The sequence below is a fragment of the Scomber scombrus genome, chromosome 3 (genome assembly GCF_963691925.1).
Source record: "Scomber scombrus chromosome 3, fScoSco1.1, whole genome shotgun sequence".
Lineage (NCBI taxonomy): Eukaryota > Metazoa > Chordata > Actinopteri > Scombriformes > Scombridae > Scomber > Scomber scombrus.
The window spans coordinates 2,006,054-2,024,309 of NC_084972.1; the positions used below are offsets into that span (position 1 = coordinate 2,006,054).

Below are 18,256 nucleotides of genomic sequence, written 5' to 3' on the forward strand. Positions count from 1 at the left end.
TAAATAGCACCTAATCACAACAAAAGTTATCACAAGGTACTTTTCACATAGAACAGGTCTAGACTAAACTTTTTAATTGAATTGAATTGAGTTCTTTTGTTGACTGGGGGACTTCACACTGTTAACTACCTGTCTAGCTGTGAGTAAGGACCACTCATCCTCCACAATTGGCTCATGAACAACAGCTACAGACCAAGAGACAAGTTATGGATAATACAAGAACTGTAGTAATCACACACAGGCAAGACACACAGTATAACATAGAGAGAGAGGAACAGAGGGAGGACGTGTGTGTACTTGACACCTCAGTGATAATGTGAACCACCCACAGAGGTTTAAAAGTCCTGCTCTTCCAGTCAGCTAGCAGAACTAATGAAGACCTTTGAATGAGTGGTAAAAATGTACAACTCTATAACTACAGTCCAGTGAATGGTTTCATTTCAACCAAGCGCTCTACTATATGAATACATGTGGATCTACACAAACCAGTCCACATATTTTATTTAACCATTTGCACACAATGTTTTTGAATCTTTATCAGGTCCTAATGTGGGTTATTGTTAATAGTCTCAGGTTGTGTCTACTCTGCCTATGATAGAACGCCAAATTACTGCTTTATGTAACATTTGATTTGCTGTACGGAAACAAGAACTCCAGCTACATATGACAGGTTACCTAGTGTCAGTATTAACCCATACGGTGTAACTGATTGTTGATAGGTGCATGTACGTGCATGTACGTGCATGTACGTACATGTATAGATGTGTATGTATGTGTGTATGTGTGGGTATGGACATAGGTACATGTATATTCATATATACAATAATATAGGCCTGATATAGACTAAATAGTGATATTATCATATTATATATTGGACTAATTATACAGTGACATTTCAGCTCTATAAAACAATTATACAAGTTTAGTATATTAAAAACCCCTTTCACTTGTGAGGATACCTGAGGATATGAAAGAGCATGAATTTATAACATTTTGCATCTTAGTGTGTGTTAGGGACAATAAGAAATGGATAACTGAAAAACTACTATATTTGATTTTGGGTTTTTTTTTTTTTTATTTCTGTGTGTTTGTATGTATATATATGTATACTGTATGTATGAATATGTGCATGTATGTAAATGTATATGTATATGTATGTACATGTGTATGTATGTACTTATGTATATGTGTAAATGTTATATATGTGTGTTTGTACATCTGTATGTATTTTTCCTTTTCACATTATGTTGGTATGTATATTTTTTATGCATTGTATAAATTAATGCTTATGGTCAGACCCCAGGAAAAATGTGGATCCTAAAAAAACTTAACTGTGGTTTGACTTAGTCTCTGTGGTTTTGTCTGTGCTCCCTGTGTTGATAACAGGAAGTGTAGTGACACTCTTACTAGCTACTAGTTGTAGCTGGCCTGCTGCTACTGTAGCTGCCAGTCATACCAGCCTGTCGTCACAAATCACCAGCCCTGGCCAATCTGCCGCTGTCGCCACCTCTGCCGCTGCAAGTGGCAGCTCTCACTCTAGCTGCAGCTGCATTCTCAGTGTGTGTGTGTGTGTGTGTGTGTGTGTGTGTGTGTGTGTGTGTGTGTGTGTGTGTGACAAATGAGATTCCCCACGACAGCACTGATGAGACCTGAGGCCAAGTAAAGGATGGAGGGAACCGGACTGACTCTCCAGCAGCTCCCTGGCCTTCAGGACACCACAAAGGCAAATCTGAGTCTAAACTACAGCCCCCCCCCCCCCCCCCCCCCCCCCCCCAAAAAAAAAAAAAATAAAACACCCGCTTCCTCTCTCCCTCTCTCTCTCTCTCTCTCTCTCTCTCTCTCTCTCTCTCTCTCTCTCTCTCTCTCTCTCTCTCTCTCTCTCTCTCTCGGCTGTCAGTCATAACTGGAGAGAGAGATTAGACGAATGAGAGAGGAAGAGAGAGTGAAGGGGATAGCTGAAGTCATTTATGTTCACATCATTACAGGAAACACATGGATGGGAATACTGGAGTTGATTTGCTGAAAGTGGCATATATGTTCACAAAGAAACTTCAGAAGCCAAAAGCAAAACATTCTATCCAAACTCTGACATGATCTCAGGGTAGCACCATTTTTAAATAAGGCCCAAAATATACACATAGATAAATATCAAACTCATCATTTATACTGTTAGTATTGTTGAAATGTATACCAATTTATTTTATGATTATTATTTGGTAATATTATTGTGAAGTAGAATAAAAAGAGATGAATTTAAATAATTTGACATATTTAATTGAATTCAGTTGTATGAAACTGAACTGAGCTTAATTCAATAGAATAAAAACCTAAGCTTGATCTTGCACTGAACTTAATTGACATGAATTTGTGAACTGGAGTGAGGTGCACTGGAATGACATGACTTGAACTAAATTGAACTGAGGTAAACTAAAATGAAGTGAAGTGAACTGTGCCAAATTTAAGTGAATTACGCTAAACTAAATTGCATTGAACGGAAATGAATGGAACTTAAAGTAAATCAATTGAATGGAAAGTCAGATGTGGACATACGTGACACTACATTCAGTCCACCATGAACAAGGTTTTAGCTGATCTGTAATCAGCCTGGATGCTCTGAGGAGGGGGCGACTCAGGCCACAACCACCATCCTGATTATGGACTGTTGGAGGAGGAGCAGCGAGGAGGAGGATGAAGAGGAGGAGGTGATTTAAGGACAGAGAGGCAGTGTGAAGGATGAGGAAAGAAGAAGGCAAGTGATAAATGTCAGCGAGAGGTGAGAGAGGAGGATGCAAAAATGAAGCGGAAGTAGAAGATGTGGAGGAGGACAAGAAGGAGAAATTTAGAAAGTGTGATAAACTGTATCTACCATTTCAACTTCTAATTCAATCCACATTATGTTGGATGTACCAACAAGGATCAATTCAAACTCATATAGAGGGATATGTTGCACTATGACATTGTTAGCATCCCTGGTTCCAAATCACAGGAACAGTACTTCTAGCATGATGTACAGTTAAGTATACTATAGACTTATTATTCTTGCACAAATGTGACAGTTCAGTTTATTGCAGCTTTAGCAACACCACTGACTTCTATCTACTTGTTAGTCTAGTCTAGTGTCCTGTTGCAGAGAGGCTACACAACCACACATACTGTATTTACTAAAGATTTGCAGACTCTCTTTAGATGCTACACAGCTGAACTGAGCTAAAGGTTTTTTACAGAGCTTTGGAAAAAATAGAACACAGTTGAAAATTGCATGTTTGGGCTCATGCAATATGTATTTAAAGATGTTCCTGTTTAGAGGCACAAAATATGGGAGGAGGGAATAGAAACTTGATGTATCTGCACAGACAGAAAAGCTGTCTGGGAAGAGCTGGTGTATAATCTGCTGCACTGTTTTATCAGAAACACACAGAGCAAAAAAGAGACTACAGCAGGGAGATTCAGTGAGAGAGAGAGAGAGAGGGTGAGACAAACGCAGTCTGTCTCTGTTAGGTCTGTTTCCTCCTTATTTCCTGAGGATACACAAAAAAACTGCCAACCAGATATATCTCTTGTAGAACACTGCATTGAGATTTTGACTATTAAATCTTTCCTCAAACAGACACATTTACAAATCTGCGAAAGGAGGAGCACAAGCACATCCTAGTGAGAACTCTTTTTAAATTGTTGAAGGTAATATGTTAAAAAAAAAAAGAAAATATTTGAGTATAATCTCAGCAAAAGCTGTGACATGCAAGTTTAAATGTGTTTCTGCAGTACAGATAACCAGATCATTTAGATCAAAAATACAAATAGAATCTCAAAGTTGTCTTTCACATTAACTGACAAAATCTAAATGAATTTATGTAATGAAATTGCATATATTTAATTTAACAGTAACAGTTTATTGGCAGGTTCAATTTGAAAAGTTTTGTCTGATTTTGAGCATTCCTTTCTGTTTTTAACAATTACATTAATACAACAGTACTATGTGATGTAGTTTAAAGAGACTCTATGTATGTCTCTTCTCTTCATTATTTACCTAAGGAAGTAACCATTGTGATGGAGTGTATATATATCATATATTTTATTGTATGTATGTGTCTTTAAGTTTTTAAGTGTAATACATTTGAAAAACTTGAATAAATCAACGTCTATCAAAATCTTACTGTATTAAAAAGTATTATGAGATGACTGGAATTGGCAGGTTAAAAAAAAACAAAAAAAACTTTAACCTGTTTATATGTGCTACTTGTTGATTGATTGTATATTTAAAAGAGTATTCCACTGAGTTAGCACTGCAGTTAACATTATCAGACTCATGATGGACAGCAGAAGAGATGTAGAGTAGTCTTTTCATTCCACACGCTCATCTTCCTTGTCAACACCTTGTGCCTACTTTACCCACAATGCAATTCAACTCGCTAACCGACAGTTAGATTGTTAATTGGGCGGCTCCAGGAGACAAGAGATCTAGTAACCTCACTTCTTTCTAACTCCACACCCCCAGAATTGTTTTAAATGTTTAAAACATGAAGTCTTCATGCTGACTCAAAAGACACAAAAGGTTTTTACAACTTTTCACACATGCAGTAGTACTCTCCAACACCTGGGAACACATGCTGATGATGTATGTGCATGTGAAGTTACTTTAAATAGTTGTATTGTGATATTAAAGTCATATATGTACTAACTAGCTAACACGTTTGATCATCATACCATGACAAAGTGTGACTGAAATGTTAGTTCAATGGAAATGTGTGCGACCAACACTTCATTTTTTGGTGTGCGTCTATCATACATTTCTACACAACACAGCTGCAGCTCTATGTGTCAGTTAGGACTAATGTAGGAATGATGTTAAAGCTCAAAGCACAAACCAGAGTACATACAGTCATGAACTAGAGAAACAGTTCATAGTATACAGCTGTGTGTAAAGGATAGGTTCACAAGTGTCACACAATATTCTCATAGCATATATACTGAAACAGTTATTGGTCTGATTCCAACCTTCTCAGGATGCTTCTGCTGTTAGAGATGAGGAACATACACAGCCAGTATGGAGAAGAGGAATGATTACAGTGATGAGAACCTCTTAACACACCTATCTTTAACACTTACATACTGTTCAGGGTCTAATATTTTTAGATTTAGATTTAGATTTATTTTATTTAAAAGACAGGGACAATGCATATTGATCAAAAATACACAAGATTATAGCCAGTGGCTAATTTCCATCTTTAGTCCCTGGGGGCAGGTTGATGTTAAAACAACGACATGTAAAATAACGTTCTTCAAAGGAAAGAAGAGAAAAGAAAATAGAGAAAGAAAGAAAAAATAGAATAAAATAAAATAAAATAAATAATAATAATATGTAATCAGACAGATAAACAATGAGCAGAAAACCTTGTTAGTCTTGACAGGACCAGAATTTGGGGGATCATAAGATCATATGAGGCCTTTTATACATTTTAGAGAAGAAAAACACCTCAAAAACATTTTCTTTTTACCAGAAATTTGATAGCTTCTCCTCATGTTACCCAAAATATACAAAAAATGGAAATATTTCAACTTATTAAAAATGTTTTTGTGCAGCTGATTCACATTTTAATTGAGTGTTTGACTCAACAAAAAGTGTTAAATTAAAGGATACACTTTCTCTTCTCTCTTAAAGCTTCATTAAGGATTAATCACCAATGTATTAATGACTGATGAGGTCATTCATGAATGATTTGAGGTACCAAATGTATGTATAGAGACTAATTATGACGGACTATTGTGAAACGCCCAAATATGAGCAATATGTAAGGGTTAAACAAATGGATTAGAAGAAAACTCTAATGGACAATGTGTATTAGCTGTAAAAATACAGAGTAAACTGGATAATCTGAAAAGAATTATTCAGTGTTTTTGAAATTCTGATCTGTGACTGGCATATTAAACATCTGGTGTTGGTTTAACATCTGAACCAAAATGAATGAATATTTGAGACACATCGGACGTGTGTAGTGATAAAGACAGACTGCATAATCAAATTCCAAAAGTCAATACTTACTTACAAGACTTTACATATGCAAAACACACAGTGAGCAAAAAAACAAACAAACCAAAAAACACAATCATGTGCAAAGTGTCTACAATGGAACTTCTCTAAAACAGCAACAAAAAGTACATGTGCATGCACACACACACAAATAGAGAGCATCTCTGCTCCTCAAGAAAAACATCCGTGCACATGCACAGACAGACAAAAAAACAAACACACACACACTTGAGTGCGCAGTCTATTGACCAGTATTTGTCACTTGCTATATATTTAGCTGGGAGCAAGTGAGAGGCTTCAAGTTGGCGGCGCTCAGGCTTTTCTAGCTGCGAGTGTTAGGCCAGCTAGTGTTCACTCGACTTTGTCAATCCCCTGTCAACTTGTAGCTCTGAGACATATCCTCTGCAACACACAAGAGACAGGCCGCCCCCCCCCCCCCCCCCCCCCGCCTGCTGCCCACCTCCCAATGCAGAGCCACCAGGAAATGGCCGCTACAGTACCCCCCCCCCCCCCCAACCGCCACCGACTCCCACCCGACTCCCCCACCCCCCAATCTCCTGACAAAAGCCTGCTTGGCCTCTCCATCATTCCTCTGACAGCCGAGAGAAGACAGCTTGGCTGCATCTCTCTTTCTCACTGCGCACACAATATGTGGCCGAGGAAAATATTATCGCCATAAAGCCGAGCTGATGTTGACGGCTGCTCATGCCTCCCTGTTGGGTGTGATCAGGTTATGGAGCTTGTCGTGCTTTGACCGGAGTCCAAATTTGTCTCGTTGGTTTTGAAAGTGTGACAGAGAGCAAACAATCAAAGAAACATGTCCAGCTATTTTTAGAAGCTCTCACTAAGCTGATAATGAATGCAGCTACAAATATGAATTGGTCACCTTAACCTTTTATCCGTCTCTGTGTCTATCTGCCTCAATTTATTTAGAAAGAACATCAGTCTTCTTCTGTAAATACATCAATTTCACAGAGTGCAAGATTCCTTATTCCAATGTCTTGTATTGTTCGAGCAGCAGTCCAAAACCCAAAGATATGAAGTTTAGTATCATAGAAAAAAAAACAAGCACCAAGTCGTCACATTTGAGAATCTAGAGGAAGAATGTTTTGCTTAAAAAATACTTAAATGATAAATTGATTATCAGAATTGAGTGCTGTAGCAGTAAAGAAGTAAAATAGAAGATAGAATATAGAAGTAAATAGCCTTTCATGGCTGGATCAGTGGCAACCTAACCTACTGTGTATATTATACTGTGCCATTCTTTGTGGCTGTTTGTGTTTAACAGTGCAACAGTGTTTGACCTCTTTGCAGGAACAAAAAAAAAACCCCAGTAAAACATTGCTTGTTCTTACCTGAACTAGCACAAAGAATCTTTTCTTCCATCTTTTCCACACATTTTTGCCGATAGCCCACAAGTACCTGTGGGAGTGAGAAAAACATGGAATCAGAGAAAATAACATTTTTACTGATATTTTTGACAGTGTGATGTCTAAATCCGTTGTACACTGAGTAAGCTGTCTTTTCATCTTTCTGCACTGCTGTGATTGATATGTCTAAAGAGCTACAGTGATGTGGAGTCAGGCAGTATCTCCACAAAGGATCCACACAGTGCAGTGGTAGTGTTATGTATCTACTGACATCTGCTGGTAAAACGAGGTTACTGCTACCAGACAATTCAGCATCTCAAAAATCCTTGAACATCAAGTTTCATAGTTACACACTGAGGAGCTTCTATCCCTGCTGTTTATACAGGGAGCGTCTCCTCTGAAGAATAACCAAAGTTACATTAAAATCAAGTCATTTGAATAACCTTCCTAACTAAAAAAAAAACCAAGAAAAAAAACCCCCAAAAAACAAGATGGACAGGACGCTGCCTTTTTGATTATTTTAAAAGACAAATCCCCAAAAACAATGAATAAGCCAAGAAGGGTCATTATGCAATCTGACTTTTGCAATTAGATCCCTTTGTAATCACTAATACTCATTAATCATTTTCACAAGATACACAACACAAATCTACATTAAACCATTCTTAATACACTGCAGTGTTGGTCAGATTGTGCCAAGTTCTTGAAAATAAAATACTATCAGCTTTAGCACCAATTAATTAGAAATTCAGATTGAAAAAAGTCTTTCTCCTTGATTAACACTTATAACTGGTCAACAGGGTTGGGAAGGTTACTGTGGAAATGTAAAATGTTACAGATTACTAGTTTCTCTATTTAAAATGTAATAAGTAATGTAATGTAACTATTTCAATGACTTCATCAAAGTAATGTAAATTATTACATTTGTTACTTTTTGATGACTTCTCTAATGTTCTAACCAATGTTTCCAGCTGTTAGGGTAAATGTTCCCATTAAGCACCAAAATCTAAGTTCAGCTGTTTTTCATGGATACTGACATGATTTATAAGAGAGATCATTTCTTATAAAGCAACATTTATCTCTCATTTAAAATGTATTCATTAGTTCATGTAGATTTTATAATATAAAATAAAGATATTTGATGAATAAAGAGGACTTAATTGGTACTGTGACTCCATTTAAGTCCATGTGTGCTCCTAATAAACCCAAGAATTAAAAACAGCAATATATGTATTCAGTTACATGTTCAATATTAAAACATGAGTAAAATCTTAAAGGTGTGACTTCAGATGTAACCTCCTTTATAATCATCAACATTTTCATCAGTAACTGTCATTTAATGACACATTTTTTTTCAGTAACTGTAACAGATTACACTTACATTATTTAACTATTATATTATAATTATCATAATCATATTGTTATTATTTATTTATTATTATTGTATTGCTGTTACATGGAACTGTGTACATTTGCTTCTAAAAGGAGCTATGTCATAAATGATAAAAGTAATGATGGCTGAATTCCATTTAGCTGCTTCAGTTTCAGGGTCCTGGTATTGTGCATGCTGACTCAGTCACTGTCTTGTCTTGCACTAAAATAAATCAGAGCCATTGTTAATGTTATTAGTAGCATTAACATACTTTTGATTTAGGTAAGCTGATGATAGAGCATTGATAGTAATCAGTATAGTGATCATTTCAGTATCATTTGATTAGCTGCAAACGTATGTGACATGATGACAGAGTCTATTGGAAGTGTACACTGACATCTAGTTACCAGGGGCCACAATGTTGTCTAGAGCCATGTTTTGTGCCACAGAGGCAAAAATAAAGAGATCACCATTTCATCTGCACATGTACCAACAAAGGGGATGATTATTGTTTATGCTATAGTAATAAATTATAGCTGGGTCCATGAAATATATAGTAGTAGTACTTATGTATTTTTGAATTTATTATAATCAGGTTGGTCACTGTTTGCAGAAAACTGGCTTAACAGCTTTTTTTTTTACATTGTATTTCCTTTGGGATCTAGAATAAAATGTAAAATGTCCAAAACTATACAACAACAGAGAAATCAACCTGCTTGTGTTCAATTAGAGACATTTATCATAATTATTTTCTCATTATTTGACTCAGTAATACAACACAATAGAATACAAACAAGTGTTTGTGTGCATCAGTCCTGAGGCTCATTGTGTTGGTTTGAGAACACGATGCTGAAGAAGGACAGAGAGAGGGCTTTTGTTGTAAAAGAACATCTGAGGGTGAGGACCTCAGTTTGATCTGCCTCTGCTGTCCCCAGGCTAGCTGTGGGTAACCCTGGTGAGCCTGCCGCAGTCTGCCTCAGTCTGCCTTTCCCCCCGGTCCCTCTCTGAGCTGCTTCTGCCTGTCGTCCTAAATAAACCAGCATCCACGAGGCGACACATAAGAGCCCTGCCTGTGTCCTGTGCACAGTGGAACCAGTAACATAACAGGGAGGCAGTGTAGGCATCTTACAGGGCAACCCAGCAGCCTCCTCCAAGGCCCCCAAAAGAAAAACATATGGAGGAGAGTGAGGGAGGAGTGCAGACAAGAAGATCCTCACAGCTACAGGCAGAAAAGAAAAGCTTTGAATCAAGAAGTGTTTGTGCATGAGTGTGTGTAAAACAATGCAACCGTGTTAGATCCAGAAATGATTTTAAAATACTATGATGATTGTTCATAAAGCACTGAATGGTCTTGCTCCCCCATACATAACAGAACTCCTGTCCCCATACCATACTGGCAGAGAACTGAGGTCATCTGACCAGGGACTCCTGTCTGCCCACTGATCCAGGACAAAGTGCTATGGAGACAGAGCCCTTTTTTCTATTGCTGCCCCAGAACTGTGAAATTCTCTTCCTCTCCCTATTCCATTCTCTACCACTAACAAGACTTTCAAGAAACATTTAAAACATACTTCTGCTCCATAGCTTTAACTGCACCTAACAAAGTCATAGTGATAGGATTGTGTTGTTCTCACCATGTACTCTATGACCATGTATTTTTATTATTGATGTTGTCGTTGTAATTTTTTATCATGGTTCAGATTTTTTTGATTTTTTTGTATGTTTTTATTGTGTATCTATTTGTATGTGTGTTTCCTCTGTCAGAAGCATGTTGGATCAACTATGATGTGTTTAAAGTGCTATATAAATACAGTTGAAGTTGAAATGTTTCCCCATCCCCAGCACTGCATGGCCTTTAGCTTACAGTCAGTTAGTGCTGTAACATGTCACTTTACCCTAACATAATTTCTGTCCTCAGGTTGGTCATGAATAAAAGCATGTACCACAGTCTAAAGTAGTGCAAATGACAAGAAAATCATATTATGATTCTCAGTGTCCAGTTTATATCTAAAGCATTCTTTAAACGATTTGTACAGTCACGTCTTTTCAGTCATGTGTTTTCCTGGCTGGTTAAACCTGTGAGAGGTGCAGTCACCAAACTTCATCTATCAGACCTTTTTCACAACAGACCTGTCAGGCAGGTATCAATGCATAAAAAACAGGTATAATCAATAACATAATCAATTTTATTTGACCACTTTCTGGGCCCTGCTGCTCTCCATCATGGAACGTTTAAAAGAAATGGAGCCAAATTTAATGTTATTGTTTTCACCTGTGCGTTTTCCTTCTATGGCAAGTCAAACTGAAATATCTATAAGAAGGACAAATGTCTGCAACAAAACGTATGTGTGTTAGGCCTGTACTATAGCAGTATCCGCCATTGGGTATTAGCAGCATATTTCTCTGTCTCCACTACTGGCTAACAATGGGAACTGTAAACACTTACATAATTCAACATCTGATCAGTCAACCTCATGTTGATTTGCTGTGCATCCTCTACAATACAATGTTGGAGAAGTGCTGATTGACAAAAAAGTTCATGTCACATCTTGCAGTGGAAAATGAAGTATGTGTAGTAACAACTGATAACCACAAGAGGGAAGCAAAACATCTTCTCTTGGGCAAGGCAACGATTTAAGATGCATTGGTGGTGTAAGTGAAAGCAGGTAAGAAACTTTCACATCTTTCTGTATTACAGCTTTCCTTACTGATTTCCTTCCCCCTGGAGAGGAAATACAATTTCATTGCCTAACACCAGGGCAAAATCACCCTGATGTACAATTTAGTTTGGAAAACCAGTGTCTTATTATTCATCTACCTCACATGTCTGTCATTAGTGTTGTTTAGTAGTTTTCATAAATCCGCATTTTATTGTAGAAGTCTTCATTCTAGTGAATTCTTTACAGCAGAGAAAAGCAGTGATCCCTGTCTGTAGATCTTCAGATATGAAACTTTAATAGACCTTTGCTTAAGTGTTGCTCCATTTAACCCTTACATACATATTCAGGGACCCATTTTTACATTTGAGAACTGTAAAAATTCCCCTATAAATATTTATTTTAGCCAGACTTTTCATAATGTGACCCACTGTATACAAAAATGAAAATAAAATGCATCTATTTTTTAATTTCTGTGCAGCTGATACACATTTTTATATATGCAAATGTACAAATTTGATTCAAACATGTTGTATACTTTTTTCCTCCCTTAAATAAACAGAACACATTCTATTTGTTCTCTGACAGCTTCATTGATGATTAATCAAACATTTATTAATGACTGATGGAGAATTAATGAATGTGAATTGGTGTAGAGACTAATTATCAGTCAGAATATGAACAGTACATAAGGGTTTAAACAAGTGTAATGTTGCACTTTAACTCTGTCATAAAGTAATCTAGATTGTTTTTGGATTTTAGATTGTAGTCTTGTAATCTTAAACTACAATAACAGGTTTCTAAATAATCAGCTTTACCATTTGACCTGCTGTGTCTGAGTACAACCATGATGACCCAAACAATACTAAAATGTGTTCCACTGAAAACCTGATAAATGTGATACATATACAGTAGCTATAAATGTAAATGTGTAATGACATGTAGAAGTTGCCTGATGCAGCATCACCAGCACCTCTGTGCAGAGAGCCTATCAGGTGGCTGTGACACTTACCCACAATGGCTTCATGTTCTGTGGTTTGTCCATGCGTATGGCCAGTTTGATCTTGAGGTCACTGTCTGGGCAGCCTTTAGATACTGTCATCTTATGGAGCTCGGACGTGCTTGGGGCTGTTGGGAGTCGGGGTGAAGCACGACCTGAGAGTGATCATATAACAATAATGTAAGCTAATCAATATATACACATATTGTATTGCAGCATAAGTTCAACTGTTATGAATTATATTCACATGTTTTTATTTATTAGATACTAATCAAATCAATCCATTCTTACCCTCCCCAGCTCTTTGTCCTCCAGAGCCAACACTCCTGTGCTCTCAGTGAACAGCTTCACCTTCACAGCAGGTAATGGCTGGGTGGTGGTGAAGTCTCCCTGGGTGCCCCAACTACACACACAGAGAGAAAGAGAGAGAGAGAGAGAGAGAGAGAGAGAGAGAGAGAGAGAGAGAGAGAGAGAGAGAGAGAGAGAGAGAGAGAGAGAGAGAGAGAGAGAGAGAGAGAGAGAGAGAGAGAGAGAGAGAGAAGAAAGAAATAATCAGGCAATAAAAATAGACCAACACACAAGAGGGATGATGAATATGATGATAATGTAGCATCTGTGTTTCTAAGTTTGCTTCAAATGTTGCAAACGTGTGGCTGTGAAGATTCTCAGTCATCGGGATCATGGTTATCCAAGGACAACAGAATCAAGGGCAACTGCACCTGGTTGTAGATACTTGAAGACATTTTGCTTTTTATTGAAGGGGCTTCTTCCAGTCCCAGGTATTCAACCTTTGCTGGTTCATTGTCAAGGTGGCTGATATCACTGGGTTCATTAGTGCTCCTTACTGTTGTAATGAGAGTTGTTTGAATATGAGTCACCTGAGGCCAAGTGTTATTGACAGTTGTTTGAGTTTTCACATGAGGTCAAATGTGAATGGTTGTTAAATCTCCTAAGAAGGGATGAAAGGACAGCATTGTAGGTAGGGGATAAGTGGTGTGGTAGTCCTCCACCTAGTGGCAGATTTAGGTATCAGCATCTCACCGGGAGCTGCATGGGGCACGCACACCAAGAAGAGAAAACAAAGAAATGTTCTCTATTGCTTTTGTATGTCACATCAACGATACAAGGTGATCGTGTGGGTTATTTAACCTTGTTGGAATGGGAACCCTAGTCCTTGTTTGTGAACTAGCAGGTTTCTGACTGCTGACAAGATCTCATAGTCAGAAGTAGGAGATGGGGAGAAGGACAGAGGTAGGTTGACATTGGGTGTCTCCACTGAAAGCCTGACATAGAAGGAGTGGGGGAATCTAGTTTTGTACAGTAGCCTACTGATGCAAAATGTACACACAATCCCCTTTCAGCACACTGAACAGTTGTTTGTGTGTTATGGGGAGGGAGTGTCTGGTAAAGCCCTATCCAAAAAGCTGGGGATGACTAAGACACAGCCGTGCTGCGCAGCATCAATTCAGGTGTGCTATAGTTTGTTGACATAGTCAGAACAGAGTCGGAACACAATAGAAACTGCCTGTTTCAGACAGAGGCTGAACTAAAGGGCTGCATAAAGGGCAAAATTACAATAAAATAAGTTTGTTTGTTGTTGTTTTTTTTTGTTGTTGTTTTTTTTTGGGGGGGGGGGTTACTCTAAATTATGCAAAGATATTCCAGTGGAGCCTTGTAATATAAATATAAAGCTGTAAATGTGCATGATATGTCCCTTTAAACTGGGCAGGATAAGTGTCACACATCTTATGTTCACACTGTACATATAAATTGACAGCCACAATGTGGTGCTCCCACCTAACAGATGCATGGATGCTTGTCCAGTGTAAATTACTGATAAAGAAAGATAGGCATCGTTACTTTGTGCGATTCTGCTCGGAACAGAATGTGTGTGGAAAAAAAGAAAAATATGGAGTGTCAGATGGCTGGAGATGCTGCTGAGAAGTTGAGTTTTATATCAGAGCAGTCTCAGGCAAAAAAAAATCAGTTTTAGTCACAGCATGTACCAGAGGTTACTCCAGTACTATCAAAACAAGCTCACTACACTTTAAAAGCAGCTTTTGACAACAGCCATGTGGGTCAATGGACCGCTGAACTGCTCGAAATGCAAGGCAGCCAACCAAAACTTTGTGATCTGCCAGACTGCCTGAATGATTGTTGATCATTTGGGCATCATGTTCCAATCATTTCCAAAATGAGTCAAGGGTGACCAGTTCAGGGTTAAAATCGGCCTTAATCTGTACAGTGTCTGCTGAGCTTTAAAGATCACAACCTTCAGATCTCCGGTGGCAGACATGTAGGGGTCACTGTAAGTCAATGCAGTCAGTCCCATCAGACCTGTGTCTGTGTCTCCATGTACTATATATTTTGTTAGACATGCAGCCACTGGGCCTTTTCATGTACACCATTCCCACGTGTTTCCTTTTTGTTTGCTGTGATGCTGATTTGAGGCCTGTGGTAGTACAGAGTAATGATGTTTCCACCGGAAAAATCCATTTAACATCCCACACACACCTCAGATGTTACTCATGATACTCTCCTTAACAGAGGACATAGACTCACACGCAAAAAGGATGATCAAAACAGAGTAAGATAAATATTGTACATCAAAAAAAAAGCTGTAAGGCAAGAGAACTATAAAGAGGATTGTATTTCATTTATTAACCCAGTCTGGCATCTAAAGGTCCATTGGGGAAATTTCAGAGCACGAACAATGTGTGAATCATTGACTGTAGAAAAATATGAAGACAGCGCTTGTAAAAAAAAAGCCCACAGGTGTCTATCATATTTATGCCCATCAGTTCAAGCAGAACTGCAGTCTGTGGAGGTCATGGCTGTGATCATTTACGCTCTTGATTTTTTTCATAACAGCTTTGTTTTTCTCATGAGATGATAAGATGATTCACAACTGATCTCAATGTAGAAGCCTTTGTTACCTCATAACTGACATAACCCAAACTGTCCTCTATTGAACATTAGATCAAATCACAATGTGTCTTTTCCTGATTATTACAGATTGTAATGAGGTAATTATTTGTAATTAGCAGACATAAGGCAGTCCCTGCAAATTATGTTGCCACTCTCATCTGACATGAGCAGATAACAGTGTACTGTAACTGTTACTGTTGGAACAAAATGTCCCTTTAATGTTCCTACAGGGACTGATAATAACAGATTAACAGTTTACAACAGCCAGTGGTGAATTAGACAAAGTCCCTGCAATATTCCTGTAATGTTCCTATAGGGACCAATAATGTGCAACACTTCTCTTAATGTGGAGACCTTAGATAAGACAAACAACACTCTTCAGCATAGATAAACAAAGCCAAACCAGAATTTCCAGAATCTGAACCCGAAGCAGGAAAATAATAATGCTACCAACTAAAAATCCAACCTTGGAACATAACCTTACTCAACAGGGTGAATTAGAAAATAAGTATTCTAATAATGTTGTTTATTTACCAACTCTTTTTTTTTTTAACCATTGCAAGTTAAATGTCACAGCTAGACAAGACAAATCAACTGGTGAGTCATGCTGTGGTGTTTAGTTCAGATATATCTGTAATAACAGCAGGACAGAGAGGATGCTGTGGAAGTGCTTCAACTGCTGAGATTACAGCTAGAGAGTGAAAAAAATGGACTTTAGAAGAGAATGCTTGTGAATACTATGGATATGGATGAAAATGAGTTACCATGACTCATGAGTATGAGTCATGCATAAAGTCAGTCCATTACTGATGTATGATTTACACATGAGGGATATTCATCACTAATTCTCTTTAATATGATACTGGCTGTATGCTATTGTTGCCATCACCATGAAAGTGTGGCACAGCTGTATCATAAACTTCACCCAGAATAAAAATCTAAGCTCCCCTGACATGATATAGTTCATTTTCCAATGACCAGTTACAGTACCCGGCTGTGTCTACCAGAATACAAGATTTTTGTTAAGCATCTGCAGAATTAAATCAGGCCAGCTGACAGAGATGAGCAGTGTTTCCAGCCAAGATCTGCTCTCCCATGTTGACCATATTCCCATAATTTACTCCAACTGTATGTATATAAAACAGCTTGAACTATTAATCAGTAACAAAACTGAATCCAAAGAAACAGGAAGTGTAAGTGATGAGACAATAAATGAGTGGCTACCATGGAAACAAGATGTGACCTGTGATGTTACCGCTGAGACTGAAGCATTGTCACTTTGGTACTGCTGCTTAATTATAGAAATGATTTTGTAAAATGATGAAGACGCAAACTGCTGTTCCTCAGTCAGTTGTGATATTACATGTTAACCCCCTGCTAGTCCAGACACTGCTGAGAACATATTGTTTCTCACTAAGAATATCTTAGAATTTCATCCCAGAAGTTACGCTCTTAACTCTCAAGCCATTCTGCCATAAATCCACCAAGAAATGTGATGAGAGTCAATGTGAAAGACTTGTTTTGCTGTGTGTGTGTGTGTGTGTGTGTGTGTGTGTGTGTGTGTGTGTGTGTGTGTGTGTGTGTGTGTGTGTGTGTGTGTGTGTGTGTGTGTGTGTGTGTGTGTGTGTGTGTGTGTGTGTGTGTGTGTGTACCGTACATACGTGGGTTTTGACGCCTCCGCCTGGTCCGTCTGCAGCTTGTGTCCTCCCTCCACTTCCATAGTGCAGTAAACAATCCTGTTTGGAGCCAACGACTTCAGACCGTGGACCTCCATGATCACCACCTGCAAAAACACATGGAGAGACATATTTTAACCAGAATGAGAGACAGAATAATGGGATGTTTATACAGTGCAAATTACAAGTTTAAACCACAACAGTAAAGCTTTTTTCCTCTTCTGTTTTGTATGTCAAGAAGCAGATAAAACAACAGGAGCACTTCAGTTACAAACTGTATCTATATATTTATGCTGTCAAACAACTAGTGTTACAGTGTCAGTGCCAAGGAATTATTGTTAGCTTTGGTTAGTAGGTAGCATTTATCGTCAGCCAAATCACTATTTTATAAAAACATAAAACAACATGTACGTGTCAACATCTGTATCATGTGACTTGTTGCCCTGAAACACTAAATAAGCCAGCAAAGAGCGTCAGAGATTGTGTAGTTTGTGAAATGAAACAGTAGGAAGAAGAACACATTTAACTGCTTGAGAGTCAATTATGTGTTTTTGTGTCCATGTGGTTTAGTCAAATTTAAAGGGGTCAAAAAGTGAAAATAAACATTTGAATAACTCATAACCCAGCATCAAATTTCTGCTTTTATTCCATTTTGAGAGAATATATTAGAGGATTATGGCAAACATGTCTAAGTGGTGTAACCATAAAAACTTTGTACCAAATAATTCAACTTGCTTCAAAACACTAAATTCTCAATAAAACACCATATCAACTAGTTTGGCATGATCTTACATTATAACTTTTATATTAAATTAATTAATTATTACATTTAAATAAATAAATGTAATCTGGAGAATCATGTCAATAGGGAACCATTTACCTTTTATTTGTATTTATTAGTATAAGTCCACTTAAATACACTGTAGGTGGATAAAATATGTAATATTTATCATTCTTTTGTGGTTACACCATTTGACATTTTCAGGAGCATTCAGTCTTACTTGTGGTAAAAAATGGTGAAAATGTCATTTCAAATGATATAAAACCAACAAAAATACTAAATGTACATTTTAACAAACCTGCTTTTAAAACTATTTAAGATATTTTTGAATTGCTCATCTTGCCAACACTTATTTGTCATTGACCCTTGTCTGTTGTTGTTTTTATGTTTCCTTTTTTATGAAATTTCAGTGTGAACAACAAGCTTTTAAAGATAAATCTAGAT

General features: G+C 37.6%; 1 protein-coding gene across 1 annotated transcript in view; it reads right to left on the minus strand.

Annotated features, from left to right (window-relative positions):
- Window positions 1–18,256, minus strand: part of cadpsa (Ca2+-dependent activator protein for secretion a) — a 191,930-nt gene that overhangs the window by 94,316 nt on the left and 79,358 nt on the right. Inside the window, 6 exon segments of the mRNA XM_062416079.1 lie at window positions 7,384–7,450; window positions 12,254–12,262; window positions 12,450–12,565; window positions 12,568–12,582; window positions 12,719–12,830; window positions 17,017–17,138. Coding sequence (XP_062272063.1) covers window positions 7,384–7,450; window positions 12,254–12,262; window positions 12,450–12,565; window positions 12,568–12,582; window positions 12,719–12,830; window positions 17,017–17,138 — 441 coding nt within the window.